The 17,963-nt window shown below is 46.5% G+C and overlaps 2 protein-coding genes across 2 annotated transcripts in view; both read left to right on the top strand.

Moving 5' to 3' along the window:
* Positions 1 to 2,591: 2,591 nt before the first annotated feature.
* Positions 2,592 to 4,499, top strand: LOC149353714 (uncharacterized). Its single transcript, XM_089575849.1, has 2 exons — positions 2,592 to 3,116; positions 3,712 to 4,499. The coding sequence occupies exons 1-2, from the start codon at positions 2,592 to 2,594 to the stop codon at positions 3,961 to 3,963; spliced, it is 777 nt and encodes a 258-aa protein (XP_089431975.1). The 3' UTR covers positions 3,964 to 4,499.
* Positions 4,500 to 9,037: 4,538 nt separating this feature from the next.
* Positions 9,038 to 17,963, top strand: part of LOC149353713 (nose resistant to fluoxetine protein 6-like) — a 56,253-nt gene continuing 47,327 nt past the window's right edge. The window contains exon 1 of the mRNA XM_089582750.1: positions 9,038 to 10,420. Coding sequence (XP_089438876.1) covers positions 10,057 to 10,420 — 364 coding nt within the window. The 5' untranslated portion in view covers positions 9,038 to 10,056. The remainder of the gene's footprint in view (positions 10,421 to 17,963) is intronic.

Here is a 17,963-nt window from a genome sequence, read left to right as displayed (position 1 = left end):
CTTCTCCTATTTTCAGTGAATGGTTGCTAAACAAGCGAAATCAAGTTTCCTCAACATTTTCCCGAATCAATAAATAACAAGGCATTATCATTAGCATAGCAGATAGGCTACATTTCTTTTGGTTGGAAACACTGAAAATAGTTTCCCGCGAAGCAGTGTGTGGATGGTAGGGACAGCTTGGAATGATGGCTACAGTCATCGCCGAATGGTTGAGCATCGACGGCATTCGTGCTGTCGGGACGGGCTGGAATAATTTCTGCAGAAGTATCGCCATCTGGTAGCGACCGGGAAAAGCTAAGAAGCAAAAAGTGTGGTTGAACGGAAGCGTTGACACAAATGGAAGTCGGAATGAAATACTAAGAACTGTGAGATATCGAACCTTGAGATTCTCTTCTTCTGAGGCATGTACGCTTTGGAGCCGGTAGGAAGGAACTGTTTATCTTTTTTTTGGGAGCCAGACATTACGTGGAAGGCTGGAATCAATAAAACAATTCAGTCAGTTTTCAATCGCTGCTCACATAATTACTGCGATGCGATGAAGCGGACGCCCGGTAAGCAAAACGAGAACACCACGGGTTACAGAAAACTCATAGTGCAGCAGCGCCGACTGCCAGGAAAAGCAAGAAAATTAAAGATCGAACACCACCGCGTACACAAATACGTACCTAAATATACAGTCCGACATCTGGCTGCCACTTTTTTTTTTAATTATGAAGCGTTATATGCTTTAGGCCTGCCTCAATGACAGAGAAAAGAGTGCCATTTTTTTTCGCACTTCAAGCATAGCAACCAAATCTATCAAAACAAATGAAAACAAACATCGAGCTGCCACCATGCAGCAACGCTGTTTTATGACAAGATGACATCGTGAAGTCGTAATGTGCCGATTCGTCATAGAGCCTCAGAACAGGCTGTCGCGACCTGTCGCGACTCAACAAGTCGCGACAGTACGATGCGCGTGATAAAGGCATCTTAGATCATAGTGCCACAGATATGACTACCATAGCTGCACCGACAGCACTAGCACATTTCTATATTTTAACCTGTATGTATAACGAATTTTCTATTTCAAAAGGAGCAAGGCTAAGCGGGCATACTCAACTATAATAATAATGTAAGCGTATATAGAGCGGCACATGCCCGAATAAGCCCCCGAAAAGGCTGGAACTGTCCACGGAGGTTGACAAACGGCGCCGGCCTTCCTTGATCGCGGTGAAAGCTTCCGCCAAGCTCCCTAAAGGTCAACTCCCAAGGCCCTTCCCAAGCGCTTCTTTATATAGAGCCACTGGAATTGACCACTTTTTCAGTAACGTCCTGCGCATGCGCAAAGCCTCCTCGTCCACCAATTTTGACGAATGAATTTTTGAATAAGAGAGAAGTTTGCGTGAACGTGCTTTTCCACGACGTCCCCTCGACGGCAAAAACTCCTGCACAATAATGAACCGTTTGGGGAAATCTGTAAGTAAGCTTTCTGCAAGGCTTCTTTTCAAACCAAAAGGTGTCGATCCGAGATGACACTCTCGCATTCTTTCTCCAGTCGGGTTCCCCCTTCTGAGTAACTTCTGGAATATCGCCATTCGACTTCAAGATGGCACCGAGTGAGGGGGGACCGCTATCAACCTCCTGTAGCACCGCAGTAGACGTTAGGTAGGAAATGCAAGGAAACGGGCTTTGCTTACGTGACGGCAGGAGTGGGGTACCTCATACAGGAACTCTGCTCATAATAAACTTAGAAGTTTCTGCTGAACAGATTAGACTGACCGGCACAGTCGCGCCAACTTCCTCCCTTCACCCCTCCGAACTCCTAGCCCGAACAATGAACAGCCGTACAGCCCACCAGCCACTTCATGACGACAAAGACCCTTTTCCTGCGCCACGTTTAACGATGAAACATCCAACTCATAAAGACGACAGGGATTGGGACTTCGGGAAAAGTTCCCTTCGCATACTGTGAATTCCAGCCACTCCTGAAGAAGGGAGGGAGTTGGTGCCGGAACCTTGGATTGAAAATAAAAGGCTTTCTACATGAAGGCCATGAGATATGCTTAGCTCGGTCATTCTACTACCTTATTTGCATTTCAGCACAGAAACTAGCGAGCAAGTGGCGCTCGGCGTGGTACCTGCGCCAGAGTGTTTTTATTGTTAAAACTGTTGTTCTATGAAAACAAGAATGGGGGCTAGCACTTTAATTCATACCTTTTCTAGAGACCTGGGGGTGTCTTCAACGAGTAGTTTCATACTGGAACGTCATGGGAACGCGGAGTTCGCAAGTTGGGTTACAAGCAAAAAAAAATGTAAACAAGGCAGGAATTCAGGTGGGGCAGGGGCGGAGCCCCCTCATGAGAATACTTGAGGGGGGGGGGGGGCTCTGCCCCCCCCCCCCCCCTGTTCAGGCGTCTCTGCGCACAGGTCATTTGAAACCCTTATAGTTACACGCACGCCGTGCGTAGCGCTGCGGTATTCCTAGCGCCATCTACTAACAGACACAGACACTAATGACGCCAAAATCATCCAAGACAAGCCAAGAAAGTCCGGCTGCATTGGCGCGCAAAGAACGTAGATTCTGCTCGTTGACCGTTCGGTGCTTCGCAATGCCCCGAAGTGTCTTCGCTAATCCTTATCTCCTGTCGTCTCTGTCTTGGAAGGATATTGACAACCTCCTGATGACAAGGGCGCTGCGACAGCTTTTGTACGGCTCACTCAACGACTTGGACTACAATTTGAGGCGCAGCGGAGAGTCGGAGTTGTTTCGCTACCGGTCGCGCCATGGACTACTCGACATTGCAAATATAGAGCCCACACTTTTAAGACAGCAGTTCAGGTTTGAGAAGGTGGATTTTGATGAACTCTTTCGTGCACTCCTCGTGCCGGAGACTGTGAAGTGCGCGCAAAACGTGACCGTGGCTGGTCGGGAAGCTTTGTGCATCAGGCTTCGACGACTTGCCTACCCCAACAGATGGTGTGACCTCGAGGCCATATTTGGCACGCACTCATCCGCGATGTCGAGCGTGGCCTCACAGGTGATCTCCGACATTGCAAATGGCTTCAGGCATTTACTTAATCACTGCAACAATCATGCCTGTTTGTCTTCTGCCGACCTTGGAGAGTTGGCAAGTGTAAGTGAACTTTGTTATATCACTTCTGCGATAGTGCTGCACAGAGCCGCAAGGCCCAATATTTTTTTACAGTGTAGGATATCCCGTCTAGTCTTATTGAATTGTTTTTGGCTTAAATGCGAGACATCTCAGATGGCAGCGGTATATGGGAACGGAAAACTTCCAAAGGTAAAACCCAAGTCTCGCGAACTGCGGTCGACATGCGTCAGTGCAAAATATACAGGAAATAGTAACCACACCCCACACTGCGCGGTGTTGCATTTCTTAGAAAAATTCCTAAACTTGAGACATGAGGCGTACACAGCAGTTGTCTGTAATGTAGAATTCACCTACACTTCAAAACTGTTTTCTCATCTCTGCATTTTACCTCAGCAAGTTTCACATAATGTAGCCGTGTCAACAGATTTATATGTTATCATTGCTTGTTGGCATTGTTATGAACTTTTTCTTCGTATTATTAACGTGTATATTGTGTTAGGGTGTCATCTATAACAGAAGATATTGTGTGACGGAGCTTTCCTAAAAGAAAATGATGCTCCTATTTCACGGCCAACCAAAAGTTGAGTTTGAGTGTCTGTCTTGAGTCACGTTGCAGGCCGTCCACAATCGTGGTGCCGCACTGTCCAATTGCTGGGGGTTCATTGATGGAACCGCACGCCCCATAGGCAGGCCGAAGATGAACCAGCGGGACTACTTTTCTGGCCATAATCGGGTGCACTGTGTAAAATATCAGTCGGTCATGTGCCCGAATGGCATTGTATGCGAACTGGATGGTCCATACCCGGGAAGGCGGCATGACGCATGTTGGTTGTGTTGCCTCCGCTATAAAAAATCTATTCAGTCATAATAAACATCGCAGGTGTAATGATTCACACTCATAAATGACAATTAGTTTGTCTTGGAGAGACATGGGCAGTGCTTATTTACCTTTAAAGTAAACAACTAAACATACATTCAAACAGATTCATTGAGCACTTGCAGAAAAGTGACTTACATTAAACATACACAACACTATTGATGCACTAATGCTAACACAGCTGGCGGAGTTTTGTCATTACGTGGCTCAACTTAATTCTCTTTTTTTTATCGTAGGCATACTCGAGGCATAGGCAAGTATTTTACTTATCTTCTCTGCCTGTCAGTGGCGAATAAAACTCGTCAAATTTGTGTTTGTCACCTTTGGCCATGCCATAGCTCACAATGCCCCCCGGCGCGTTCGCTGAAACTTGCTAAGTCACGCTTGCAGACTGGCTCACGCGGCCGTCGCAACCACCGTTGACATACCGGCCTGCCGGCGCACTGAGGTCGTCGCGCCTTGCCAGCAGCTGATTTCGTTCACTCAAGCCACGGTTGACAGCAGCACAATCGTGGCGCGCGAATGCGCTAGTCGCGTGATTTTTTTGTATTTCGCGGGCTTTCTTTGGAGCTCAGAAAAACGATACAGGTGAGGTTTTCTTTACCGCAAACGAATGGAATGGGGGTTTCTCAGGGTGCTCTCCAACTTTACTACTCGAGTTTTCTCCCAAAAGTCAATATTTACGAATTTAGAAACAATATCTTAATAGCTAATTAATTAATTGCGAAACAAAAAATTGCCTATGATGCGCAAGCCGGTTGGTAAATGTATGTAAGTGGTTTCCCTGGCCTACCTCAAATATTTTATTTTTTAACCCTTGGCTAAAGTTAGCGTGGACGCCCTGTATAGTCAACATGCGCAGACACGTGTACGGTGGCCGACGGAGTTGTGGATACACATGACGTCTAGTCGCGCATCTTCGGCGTCAAGCATTGGTCCAGGCCGGTTGCTCCATTGGCCTCTTTGGCGGTGAATCTTCAGGAGAAAGATTTCGCTTGCTGATTTTGGGCTCAACTTTCTGGTTTAAATATGCGTAAAGGGCAAAAAACGCCACCACACCACGCTAGGCACACGGAACCCCCACATGCGTTAATGTGTACAAAGCAGATTACTGTGCACGGCACAGACTCGGACAAAGCAGTGACCCGTTCGTCCCCGCCGCGCGGCTCGTGTGGCAGACACGGTCCGAACAAAAAAGAAGAAAAAAAATCATTACTTCGGTTTTCTCCATATCGCCTCTTTATCGATTCTTTAACCCTACTACTCTCCCTATCCATCCTCTTCTTCTGCGTTTTTTCTTTTTTTACTATCGTTTACTGTTTCCTACTTTAGCTTAAAGCTCTGCTCCACTTCCTACCACTTCTGAGGAACTCTTTGCTTCGCATTCCATCTCCCTCTCCTTTTGCTCTTTCTGCTACCACGTGCCCATCTTCATTTTTAGAGCTTTTAAATTGCCGTTTTGATCAATGATTACATGTTACGACATGTTCTTCTTTGTATACAAACCCAACCCTTATGCAATACCCCATACCTTTATGAAAATAAACTGAAGGGAACTGGACTGCACCATTCAGCCCCCCCCCCCCTCCCTCTTCTTTTTTTTTCTTCGCTTGCTAGTATTTCGGTCGGCCTTGCTACTCAGTTGTACTCCAGTAGGTAATCCAGGTGAACCCAACTAGTCATATCGTGCCACCTGTCACAGCTCCCCATGTGTGGACACAGAGCCCTCCAAGACCATGTTCGCTATCTCTCGACCTTCCCTAGCCCTCGGATTCCTTTCTACCGGACTGTGGTATCTCTGTTCACAGTTGTGGAGGTCGACCGGTTAGTTCTCTTTAGCAGCCATCACGCCTGGACAAGATCAACGCTTCCCATCGTAGCGCCCTTCTCACGTCACGCCCTTCTCCCCCTCACCGGGCCTTTCTGGACTTCCTCCTCGGAGTGAAGACCCTTTTTAAACACCGTCATTGATGAACGCTTTGCCCCGACGAAGACAAGTTCTCTTGCCGAAATGTTGGCAAGCTCCCTGAGGCTTACCCTCTCTTGTTCTCTTTGTGTTTGGAAAAAACCCGCTTACCTGCCCTCTCTCTATCCGTACAACACTGCTTTTTAGAAACCATCATGTTATAGCAAAAAGGCAGCAGCAGCAGGTGGAATAGTGAAGAAAGTAAAATCATCCATTACAATCAGAGGTGCTCATGGGTATCGCGTACAACCAAACTGATCGCATCATATAGTTTGGCAAGAAAACTCGAATAATGAGATGGTGGGCGAGAGCGAATTCCGATGAAAATTTGCTGTGATTAATTTCAGCGCATACCCAAAACGCTCCAAGTTCATTTTGAAATTGCATAATAGGAATTTTTGATGACTTTGCTATGGAGAGCAGAATGCCAACACCTTAGCGCAGTTTGCGATAGCATTGAGAGATAGTAAGGCGCCATGGTTCGTTCAAAAGAGTTACGTGTGTAAATAATGAAGTTAACGAAGTCGCGTTTTCTTATCATACTTCTAGTGAAAAGAAAGCCTGCTCCGCATAATTGAAAAGCGTGTTTGAATGGCCAATTTGTATTCATGTGAGTTCTGATTTCACTGCGATGGTATGGTCCCTCGCGGATTCTGAGAGCTGCTCCGTATCACCGACTCGAATTCGCCATTAATAACAAGATGAAAGATGACAGGAAATAATTATTTCCCTATTCAAGAGTTAGAGGTTGGAGCGAATCTTTCCCAGTGGAAAATTTTACCTGTCGAAAAAACATTTTTTTGAACCGTTTCGGCCCTGACGGCGTCAATTTACGTCACAACACTAATATTCCCCTCGCGCCTGAGTAAAGGATGAAAACACTATTAATTTTAAATAGATAGCTCCTCTGGGATCCCTGCTGCCATCGGCATCGCTGTTCATGCATTTCCATTGAGCTGTGCGGTGTAAGGAAGAAGAAGCAGCCGCATGGTAGCCAAGCGGTGAAGAAGCTGAGGTATAGCGAATTTGTACCTTATATATCGCTAACCATTCCTTCTCTCCCGCTCAGATTTTTAAATGTTTTGTGAAACACCTATTTGAGCGCATATTCGCGTCTCAGATATTATTGATTGCGTAAGGGATGCGCAGCAATATGTTTTTGACATGTGCGATTTTGACACCACCAGGGCTCAACGGTTGCCAGCGGTGGCCACTGAGTGAAGGTAGTTAATCTTTCTAGAGGAAGTTCTGCTAGTCTTTGTCCAGAGGCACCTATACTGATGTGTTTGTGGGACTACTGGCATAAATATTCCTCGCCTCAAATAGACGAATTATTAAAATTAGCTTTTTGATGAACTGGAAAACGGTAATTTTCGCTATCGTATAAAAGTGAATGTTTGGATCAAGCCTGGGAATGACAATGCGGATGCCGGCGAACAGCTTCCGGAGCAAAGGAACAGTGTGAATAAACTGACACTTGACCTTGTGCTTTTATTCCTCTTTTTTACTGCTCTCCCCCTTCTGTGAGAATCGGCAGTGAGCTGCAAGAAGCGAGCGTGGTTATAGGGCCTTAGGGATTGTAGAAAACAAAGAGCGAAAAAATCTACAACCAAAAGAAAAAATCCAGGGCCGAAAAGGTTGAAGGCGAGACGTCGAACAGCAGCTGGAGGCTGCATGCTAGCGCTGCAGCGTGAGAAAAACAAGGAGCGCACGCCTTCGGCTACTGCGCGTAATAAAAGAAAGACTGTTCGGAAAAAAAAAATGCAGGAGAAGAATACCTATAATTAAATGCGCTCTCGAACATCGTTTTTTTCGGCAGTCGGGAGAAGAATCTGCGTGCCTTAATTGTTCGGTTCACTACTCAGGAGTTCCGTGTTGTCATATACTAGATCTGACCAACATTTTAAAGGAGGCGATGTGTTCTAGTCCTCTGAAACCAACTGAGGGTTGTTCAGAGTAACGTGGCCTAGTCTTCCGTATGTGTTTCGTTCGTCAAAGTTAATTAAGTAGTGAGGCTTAATTGTCTAACATTTTAATTGTTGACTTTAGCAACAAAGTGTCAATAGAAAGTTCTAGATCACCTCGAAAAACCGCTAGTAGCACTGTTTCCATCAAGGTGCGGTTTACGTAGCGTTATTTATTGACCTTAAAAGCAAGTCATTCCATGACCAGCGGCTGGCTCTCACCTCTGCCGCACTGTGCACGCTAAGACTTATCACGGATGTTAATCTCTAAGGCGCGTCTTGGGACGTTGAAGTGGCACCGTTGTCACATGGAAGCTTTTTCTTATTGTGCAACTTATGCTTAAAGGCCGGTAAAATAACTACTTTACGTAAAGAGTACCTTGCTGCAAATATTTAAGTCAGCTGTTTTTCAAAGCGATCCACAAATTTTCCGTTGACACTTTGTTCTTCAAGTCAATAGTTAAAACTTAGATAATTAAGCACAACTAACTCGTTAAGCTTGAAGAACGAAAAAAATACTGCAGACTAGATCGCACGACCCTCAACAGCCCTCAGTTGGTTTCAGACTGCTAGGACATCCCGTGTTTTTTAAAAGCTTGGTTGCATTTACCTTGGACACCTATACTTACCTGGTCTCAGGAAGGTGGATGTGGGGTGAGGGTGTGCAGCACCATTATGTAACAAGTCTGAAGAAAGCAAGGCAGGACGAAAAGATGGCAGTGAGGCTTAAGGTGCAGCGGGGGGGCTCCGCGTAATGCTGTAATGCAGTTCACTGCACGCTGATGGCGAACGCAGATAGCAGTGCGATGCGGCAAGAAGGATGAAGCAGGCGTACATATCCGGGAGGTGAATAACCCCGCCTCGCCTCGCCATTACTGGCGATGCCACCTGTACACACCATGACACTGTTAGAACACACAAGACCATTTTCGCTGGCTTATTCTCGGGCTTGGTGTTCTGTTTGGCACTGCCAGTATTTAGCTAGAGCAAGAGCCGCGTTTAAGGTGTCAAAACGCCGACTTGTTCGAGAAAATATCCAGAGCACTGCGAGGGAGAGCTTTAAGCGCACAGTGCGAGTGGAGGAGCGGACTGAACCGGCGGCATTCTGGCTGGGGCAGTTGAAAAAAAAGACAAGAGGAACGCAAGTACAGTGAACTTCGACGACTGACATGAATCTTCGGATCTTTTTCTGCTCTTCCTCCAGTGTGAAATTATGCGTATTAAATTTGGTAAAACATACAACGAAAAAGCTTTTGGCAGTCTCTCTCTTCCTCAATGAGTGACGGGTATCTCAAAAATATTTTTCAGGCAGGCGGAGATAGAAAGCCAGAAGATCGCGGTGTCCCAACAGTGCGCCGGGAAAGGGCAGGCCTACTGATCCGGCTCGGAGAGGGCGCATTCGAGAAAGAAAACGAAATCTGAAGGTTGGAAAGGGAAAGTAAATGAGGACACCGACAGAGGCCGAGAGAGAGAGAGAAAAAGAGTAAGGGTCTGGAGGGTGGTCGAAAATGTCCCAATGGGCGCTTCGTCAGGCAGGTGCGTGTAGTTCAGCTCGCGTTTTTACTTCACTCCCGATCAAAATAGAGGTGCGTTGCGGTGTACGCGGACGACTTAGAGAGCTCATCGTGCAAAGTTTCCGGCTGCACTTGATCAGACGTGTCGGCGTGAGGATTGTACAAGATCGAACGCGTTAGAACGGACTTGTTTGTAGGCGCCACGAACGGTGAATTCTTACTTACATTCCCTTTGTATGTACTCTACTCAGCTAAGAAAATTTCGACTTCAGTGTCAGGTCGTGTGTAGCTAATGTCTGTCTTAGTTTCTTTTCGTCGGCGTCTCGCGTATCAAACAGTATAGCTGGACTGATATGCTCTGTCTCTCGCGTACTGCTCAAAGTAGCAAGCGCTCTGAGCTGACCTGCATGTGACCCGCATTTCCGACAGCCTTCACGCAAGAAGAGAAGCCGATGCGGACTACTCTTGCTCTCGAATGAAAGGACCCTTAGTTTCGAGTGCAGGCGTGACAAAGATCCTCGCTAAGCGCTCCATCGTTTCTTGAAACTAGAAGCCGAAGGAGCAGTTCGAAAGCTTTATTCGTAAAAGTGAGCTATCAACAGGGGCCGCTGCGTTTGTCGCGTTTAAACGCTTTACCGCAATGTTTTCTTTGCGGTTGACGATAAGGCGCCGTAATACCTGGCCGTCAGCCACGCCGTTCTTGCTCGTGGCAGTGTGTTTGGGGTTCCTGGTCCTCTGTGGACAATCGCAAGCAGAGAATGTGACCAGCAGCCCCACAGGGAAATCGGTGAGAGTTTTCCCGGCAACGTCGACTGCCTCGTCGGAGAAGCAGGATGACATCGACTACGGACAAGCTGTGCGAAAGGCCGTGTCACAGGCCATCGCCAGCATACCGCCATCGATACAGAGGAGACTGTTGGGGGCGGATATCCGCCCCGAGTGCAGCGTCGGCCTGCTACGGACGATGCGAGCCTTCATGAACCTCGAGCCGTGGGCCCTGAGATGTGAGTGAATGAAATCTTTTTTTGAAGTGAGGATACCAGCTCGGTAGCAGCATTGAACTAATGAAACGGTCCAAAACTTGAGAGGCCTCAGTTTTACTTTTGGGTTTGGAAGTTCATGGAACGCAGAATACTCTGATCTTCCGTGAGCTGCCGTTCGGTTATATATTCGTTATATTCTGGACAAGGGTTTCTAATCTGTTAACTACTCCTATGTAACACATATACACTCACCGTACTACAGTATTCAGACGCTGGATCACATCTTCCTACTTGCTCTTTGCGTCGCCACCAAAAGCAAGTGTGTTCGGGACGTACTCGCTCTGGGTGGCGTCGGCAAGAGCAAAAGTACTTGAGCATGTTCGCGAAAGGTGTCGCTTTGTCATGTCATTCTTGGTTGTGTAGTAATAATTTGTGTGCGCCTCAGCGGCAGTGGCAGTTACAGCATCTGTGTAAACTTCCAACGCGGCGACAAGGTGTCACTATTTTGAAATGTTTTGGCAGCGTGTGTAAAAAGGTTCATTGTGCGTGCTCAGTACGGTCATCCCTCCCAGCTTATTTTCGGGGAGTAAACGAGATTCTTAATCTTAAATTTCACGCAGCAGGATGGCAAACTTAGCTGATATTTCTTTCCGAGGAAGGTGGCACCTTGGCACTGCAGTCGGTTGTTGTGACCTTCCAGAAGCAAATTGCTACTCTCATCGGAAAACGCTTTCATCTGCTCTCATCTCGGAGAGAGGCCGTAATTACCAGGTGCTCGTAGGCGCATGGCACTAGCAGCGCTGCTCAAAAGTAATAATTATCCTCATTTGCGAGGTAATGGCGGAGAACCCTACGCGTCTCAAACGTAATCATTAGCCCCATTTACCCTGCGTAGTGTTACATTTTCTCAAGCAACGTTTCACTTAATTCATTAGTACATCGCAGTATTGATATATCGTTGGTATATCCACTTTTAGACAGTTTAATATTTCAACAGTTATTGGCACACTTCAAGCCGAGAAAAACTGTTGCCGTGAATTTCAGTTAAATTTCGTAAAGAAACGGAGGAGATCTCGTACTATCATGAGCAATATGAGCAAGAAGGCGGCATTGTGTGGCAGATAGCCTCAAACCGTCCATGTGGCGACACACGGCGCTTTCAGCAAATAAGTGGAGATGGTTTGTCCGTTGAGCATTCTGCCTGCATCCCCTGCCGCGCGCATGTTTCTGCAAACGTGGAACATTACGTCTGCACATGAAGGTGATAAAGCTAAGCATCGTAGGGTTTGGCAATGCGTCTTATGCAGTTATAAAGGAAGGGGCTTTTTTGCGTCGTCATCAAGCAGCGTATGAAAAGCCCACAGCCAAGCCTCGGAACTTCCACTGTCATGGCCATTCATGGCGCCTGCATCTTGCGGCCGTGCTGTGCGACCGCATGCGGGCGCAATTATGAATCACTGCGTAAGGTGCATTGCGAAACTCTAAGATGCTTAAGCGTTATCACGTTCAGGTGCAGGCGTACTGTTCCACGTTTGCAGAGAGATCTGCGCGGCAGAGTGTGCAGGCAGAATGTCCAACAGGCTAACCCTCTCCACTTATTTGCTGAAAGCGGCCGCCCCGTGTCGTCACAAGGACGGTTTGAGGCTATTTGCCATTCGCTACCGTGTTCTTGCTCATATTGCTAATGGTAGTACCTCCACGTATTCCAAGAATAGTTCCCATGCGAGGCGTACGTGCTCCGAATAGTATAGAAAAGCGGAAAGTTTATGGTGCGCTGCCTGGCTACGGCATGCATAAACGAGTGCTACTGCTTTTAACTCAGCGCTGTCAAGAACTGCAGTGCATTTACAAATTTAGACACAATCCGTATCTTTTTTGTTATTTTCTTTTTTGCCGTTCACATCAACGCAATGTTATTTAGCCTTTGGCAGCCATATCTGATTTACCAAGCGTTTGAAAGTTTATCTAGCTGGTGAGGGAATAAAACAAAGGACTTGTCGCTCCGGACCACTAGGTGCTAAGCGATAACAAACATTAACGAAGTGAGGGGCTAATTTTTCGAAGGGGAAGAGTGTCAAATTTTTTCAACACTTTTTCGTACACGTAACATGTCATGTCTGCTATCCACGCAACCTATTTTTTTCTTTCTGCAAACTTCACGCACATACTAAAATACAAACCATTATCGAGAAAAATGCCCCTTGCCGTAAGGCAGCACCACAAGACACTTGCGCCAATTCTTCTTTCGTATCTGCGGGCATTTCCCTTAACTATTCTAGGCAGTAGCTTGTTCGAGGTCAAGCCGTCGCAGTGCTTGAATAAGCGACACTATTGTTTTTACCTCCATAAAGAAATGGACAAATGGACCTTTCGCTAACTGATGACAAACCTCTGGCCACTCTAATGCTTTATTGTTCAACATGGCGATATATGAAGTGGCCAAGGCTAAATTGTGCATTAAGGCTCCATCAGTTTCATAGCTTTAGAGCACGCAAATGGCTTGATTCCTATAATTACTCTGGACTACCGCATTTCACAGGCGGAGACATGTTTGACCTCGACTGACCCTTCTCTCCTTTCCTTCCTGCACATGCCGGCAACTGAATCGTTCCAGAAACTGGGCAGCTCCTCGCAAATAAATGAAAAAATGGTTTATAGCTTATGGGGTTTAACGTTCCAAAGCGACTAAGGCTATGAGAGACGCCGTAGTGAAGGGCTCCAAAAATTTCGACCACCTGGGGTTCTTTAACGTGCACTGACATCGCACAGTACACCGGCCTCTAGAATTTCTCCTCCAAAGAAATTCTAGCCGCCGCGGCCGGGATCGAACCCACGTCTTTTGGGTCAGAAGCCGAGCACCATAACTACTGAGCCACCGCGGCGGCAAATGAAAAAATAAGTCATCTTTTCTTCTGCCCTGATTTCAGCTCTTTTGTCCTATATTTGAATCGGCGTTTAAAATAACGCGTGAGAGGAGCCCGCCGTGAGAGATTCGACAACAATCATTCATGAAGCTTCTGTAAGGAATTCCATGAGTCGTCTCTATTTTTTTTTGTAATGCCGTAACTATCGTCGCTTATATTCCTATTGAGGTGTTCTTGGAGCCAAGAAACACATCGTTGAGAATGGTGCGCGGCGTGCATTGTTGGGAGCTAACTGTTGGAGAAATGTGTAGGCGTTGCTTGTCCTTTAGTGTCTCTTAAAAGAGGATTGAAATCTTTGTCAGTACAGAGTCGATCACACTTCTCTAGAGCGCTCAAGCGGTATGCTGGGGAGCAAATGAAGTTAAATTGCTGGCGGTAAGGCGCTGGTGCCTATGTGGTGCACAAGTCTATTAGGCTTCACCCCAGCGCAAGTATTATCAGTGAAAGTCAATGCCTTCTTTAGAATTTCGCATGATTTCCACCGGACGGCATCGCCCGAGCGCTCTAGACAAGTGTTACCGATTCTATACAACGAAGCTCACATAAAGATGATTTTTTACTGTGACACTTCGCAGCAGTACAAGAGAGGTCACAACGCGTCTTTAAATGGCACCTAAGGCGGAAATAAAACCTCAAGAAAGTTTGAAGGGTTATAAATCACTTACCCAGGTGAAGAGGAGTGAATGATATGCTGCCGCCGCAGCAGGCGTTGTTGGCAACTCACGTAGCACGCCACTAGAAGACGATAGGCATTCACCGCCTCAAGCACGACGATGAGATTGTAGATATAAGAGGTTTCCCCAGGTTGGAAGGTCATGGGGAAACTGTTTCCTAAGTAGTAGTTCCTTAAAGCTGAGCGTAGCAGAAGACCAGTTATATGTTCTCCTTTATGTCAATGTTTTAGCGCTCTGCAATCGAAGGGTGGTTGCTATATATAATGGTTTATGTTTCTACATTGAACGCAAGAACTCGCCGAGCTTGGTTAACTTCTCGGAATCTCGTATTCCACCTAATATGTCTTCTTTGAATAAAACCAGCCTAACGGGTTACATGGCTGCTTCTGAGCTCCCTCTGCCCATCTATAACACGAAACCATGAATTCTGAGTTCGCTGACGAAAATTTGAAAGTCCAAGTGAACTGATTGCGAAAAGGCAAAGGAAATTTGAGATAGAGGCTCGAGTAATAATCTTGGAGTGATGCCCAAGCCTTCAGGGTTATCTAATGAACCATCTTCTATCGTTATCTACAAATTTATCGTCTTGTAGTCTTCCGCATCCATTTGTGCTGAGAAGCCTTGTTTCAGTCAATTTCTCCTCCTCTCACTGGCCTTTCGCACGGCACTGTCCGCAGTCCAAAACAGTGCGCAGAAGTAAAAGCAGGTCACACGACGGTGTTCTTGACCGCCTTCCGCGATTACGAAAGCAAAGCTGCGTCCTTGATACGTAGAAACGGTAAAAGCAGCTGCGTCGCGTATTTGAAATAGCGTTCGGGAAAGTGGGGGAAAAACGTGACACAGATTTCCAAATCATCGCCTTCTTTAGGTATTTTCAGAACTATAAGTAAATAAATATATAAGGCGTATTTCTTGCTGTTATAGCTTCACTCGCAGTAAACCCAAAACTGCCAGCTGAAGCAGGACACAAAAAAAAAATCTGATGACAAAGAAACTTCAGAATTCCACTTTCTGCCACTACCTCCGGGGCAAAAAGCCCTTCGAAAATGAAGACATACTCAGTTTTGCAATGCATACTTACGCTCCCACATTAATGAATAAATAACAGCGCTACAGGGACGAACGACACACTAAATGACACAAAAGAAGTAAGCTTGTTCGAGCCCCAAACATTCTATCAAGAGGGAACCTGGCATTGTTCTGTTCCATGACACGCTGCAGAGAGGCCGTTCAACAGCCAGGCTTTGCGTGCAGCCTTGTTGCGTGATTCTTTTTGATTTCCTGACTTCTTCGAGACTTTTTCTACTTTAGCGACACAGCTGCTCGTTGGGGCTTCGTCCTTGCCGAATGGATACGCGATATTTTGCAAACCGCAGTACGCGAACACAAGTTGTCGAGCGTTATTTTAGGTCATTCCGAATGAAGCGTGCTCCATTATCAGAATGAACTGTGGAAGTAGCTATTCTTGCTCGTTGGAAAGAGTGCATCGATCAGATCCCAAAGACACTTTATCCTCTTCCGTTCCTTCACGTTCTCTCATCTTCTTTAGAGACATGAAAACGTTTTGGCGCCACCGGTGCTGGTTGATGCTTTCCAGAGCTTTCTTCAGGTCTTTTTCACGTCAATTGGCAGTGTCCTTCTTTTGTGCGGTAGAGTTATGAGACCGAGAAAACGAAGGCAGAACTTTGGAGGAAAAAATATCACCATTACGGTTACTTCCGGCTACGGAGACCACCACGATGGCGCGTTTCGCGCAACGTGCAGCCTGCTGCTAGAATAATTCCCCCGTGAGAACAGCACACGCAGCCAAAGCTCCTAAAAATTTGCACAATTTAAGATGAATAGCGATCGCTAAATCGCTAATAAATGCTTGTTTTAAGCCGGATCGCTTGGTAAGTTGTGCTGCACAGCACCGAATAATGTGACGAGCAAAAATTCGCTTCCTTTTGACCGCTTGCTCCGTTTCCCATGACTCACTTTGTAGTTTTTTTCTCTGCTTCAGAAAGACCGCTGTGGTCAGCCTTCGAATGAGTTGTATTGGTCGTGTGAGCTGAGTAAAAATAAAATTGATCGCATGTTTTAAAGTTAAGTGGCGCTAAGTAACAAAAGCCGCCTTCTGCCCAGCCTTCCTTACAACGATGAACGTAAGCTAACAATGGTCCTACCGAGAAAATAACCCTGAAATGTAAGGGAAAAGCTATTGAAAATACTGCACGTTCATATTACTGCAGGGAGCGAGGCCTATGTGGTAGTCACCTTTTCTTCTAGTCTTAGTTTTGAACGAACCTCACTCAGGCAGTTGAACTAGTTGTCAACAAACATAAAATACGACGCGTCTGCTGTCAAGCAGAATGGTCAAGCAGCAGGATGGTGCAAGACCTGCAAGCAGCCCGTGGCCACCATTGAGTTGGATTTTTGTTACTGCACCCTAGAGTTTACACCTTAGTGCCGGAGCAGAAAAAAAGCAAAGAAACCAAAAGCACAAACATTTATTTATTTATTTACTTAAAAATACACCGCAAAGGCCCCATATGGGGTATTGGATGAGGGATAGCTGTGGTACATCAAAAGGAAAAAAAAAATTGACTACATAGCGGAGTATCTTTTTCGATGAATGCCGCAGCAAAAACAAACCTGGCGAGAGGGTGGGACCTTATTCGCTTTGAGCAAAACTAATATAATAATAATAATAATAAGAAGAAGAATAATAATCACCGTCACCGGGGTAAGCATTAGGAAAATGCGGAGTACACGCCTTTCAAACTCTTCTGTAATTACCCCTATATAGCGCTAGCTATAGCCCCTATATATGAGTGAACTTCCTAATATGGTCATTCAGCAACGCTTCCCTTTTCATTGCAACCGCTCTGCTACTAACATAGCTTCGGTCACCAGTTCTGCGCGCTGCATGCTCTGCACATGCCCATTTCCACACCTCAATTTCATCGGACGTATCCCCTATTCGAGCCTTTTTTGCCGAATCCACGCTGCCCTCTTCAGGTCCCTGAGCGTTATAACACTACAGTCGAGTACGACTCAAGAACAGAGCGGCTTTTCCAGGACAAAGGACCATATTCCAGCAAATGGCGTCGGCTGATTCTCATGAACCTGCTAGCGTGTCAATGCGGGGAGCGGCGTGACAATGCAGGGAGGAGACTTTCACCGAACATGGAGAGAACGAACAATTTCTTTTCATCTGCCACTCCCTGCATTTTCACGCTAGCAGGCTCATCGGAATCGGGCGACTACATGGGTTGGAATATGGTCCTTTGTCCTGGAAAAGCCGCTTCGTTTTTTAGTTGTATCCGGCTACACTCATGTCACTTTCCATTGGTCTCCGCTGTGGCCTTAGTTTGTAGCCATGTTAGGGGACAGCTGAAAGCACTGCATGGTCTCAAAAGAAGCTTACAAGACACTGCAGACCGCAGACACCGCTGACAAGACAGCCTCGAGACACAGCGGCTGTCTTGAGAAATAACTGCAGTCATGCTGTAGCAAAGACCAGATTGTCCGTCAGCGCTCCACTGACGTGCTTTTCCGAGAAAGAAAACATGTTCCAGCGCCAATGGTTCTTTTCTCTCGGTTTCGCTCGCTCAGCTGACATCGCAAATGAGAATGTCCCAGCTGGCTCAGATACAAACGGTCACGACCTCACTCTCGACGCGCTGTTTGTGGCCTCCAAATTTCCGCCTCGAAGCTATTAGAAGGATGGTTTATCTTGCCCTCTAGTTATAACGTGATCCGTCTCAGGTTTAGGTAATGCTCATTTATTCCCTCGCCTCTCTCGATGTTCGGCGGCGATGTACGTATAAGAGGTTGATAATAAGTTGTAACGCCCGAAAGCACGCGGAGGAAGGTCGTAGAGATTAGATCCCCTCTGTCTCCGGTAGTCAAAAGATATTACCAGTATTGCCCGGGGCGGTGCAGGCGCTAAGCCCCAGTGTCGCTTCTAGCGACCTCTTTCGA

This window comes from Amblyomma mixtum, chromosome 3 (assembly GCF_055824585.1).
Source record: "Amblyomma mixtum isolate Tamu chromosome 3, ASM5582458v1, whole genome shotgun sequence".
Taxonomy (NCBI): Eukaryota; Metazoa; Arthropoda; class Arachnida; order Ixodida; family Ixodidae; genus Amblyomma; species Amblyomma mixtum.
This window is presented reverse-complemented; position numbering and strand designations above follow the sequence as displayed.

Excerpts from the sequence above, each read along its gene's own strand:
- LOC149353714 (XM_089575849.1), top strand. The coding sequence starts at position 2,592 with ATGCCCCGAAGTGTCTTCGCTAATCCTTATCTCCTGTCGTCTCTGTCT. Across the intron at positions 3,117-3,711 it reads ACCTTGGAGAGTTGGCAAGT|GCCGTCCACAATCGTGGTGC; the intron begins GTAAGTGAACTT and ends GTCACGTTGCAG.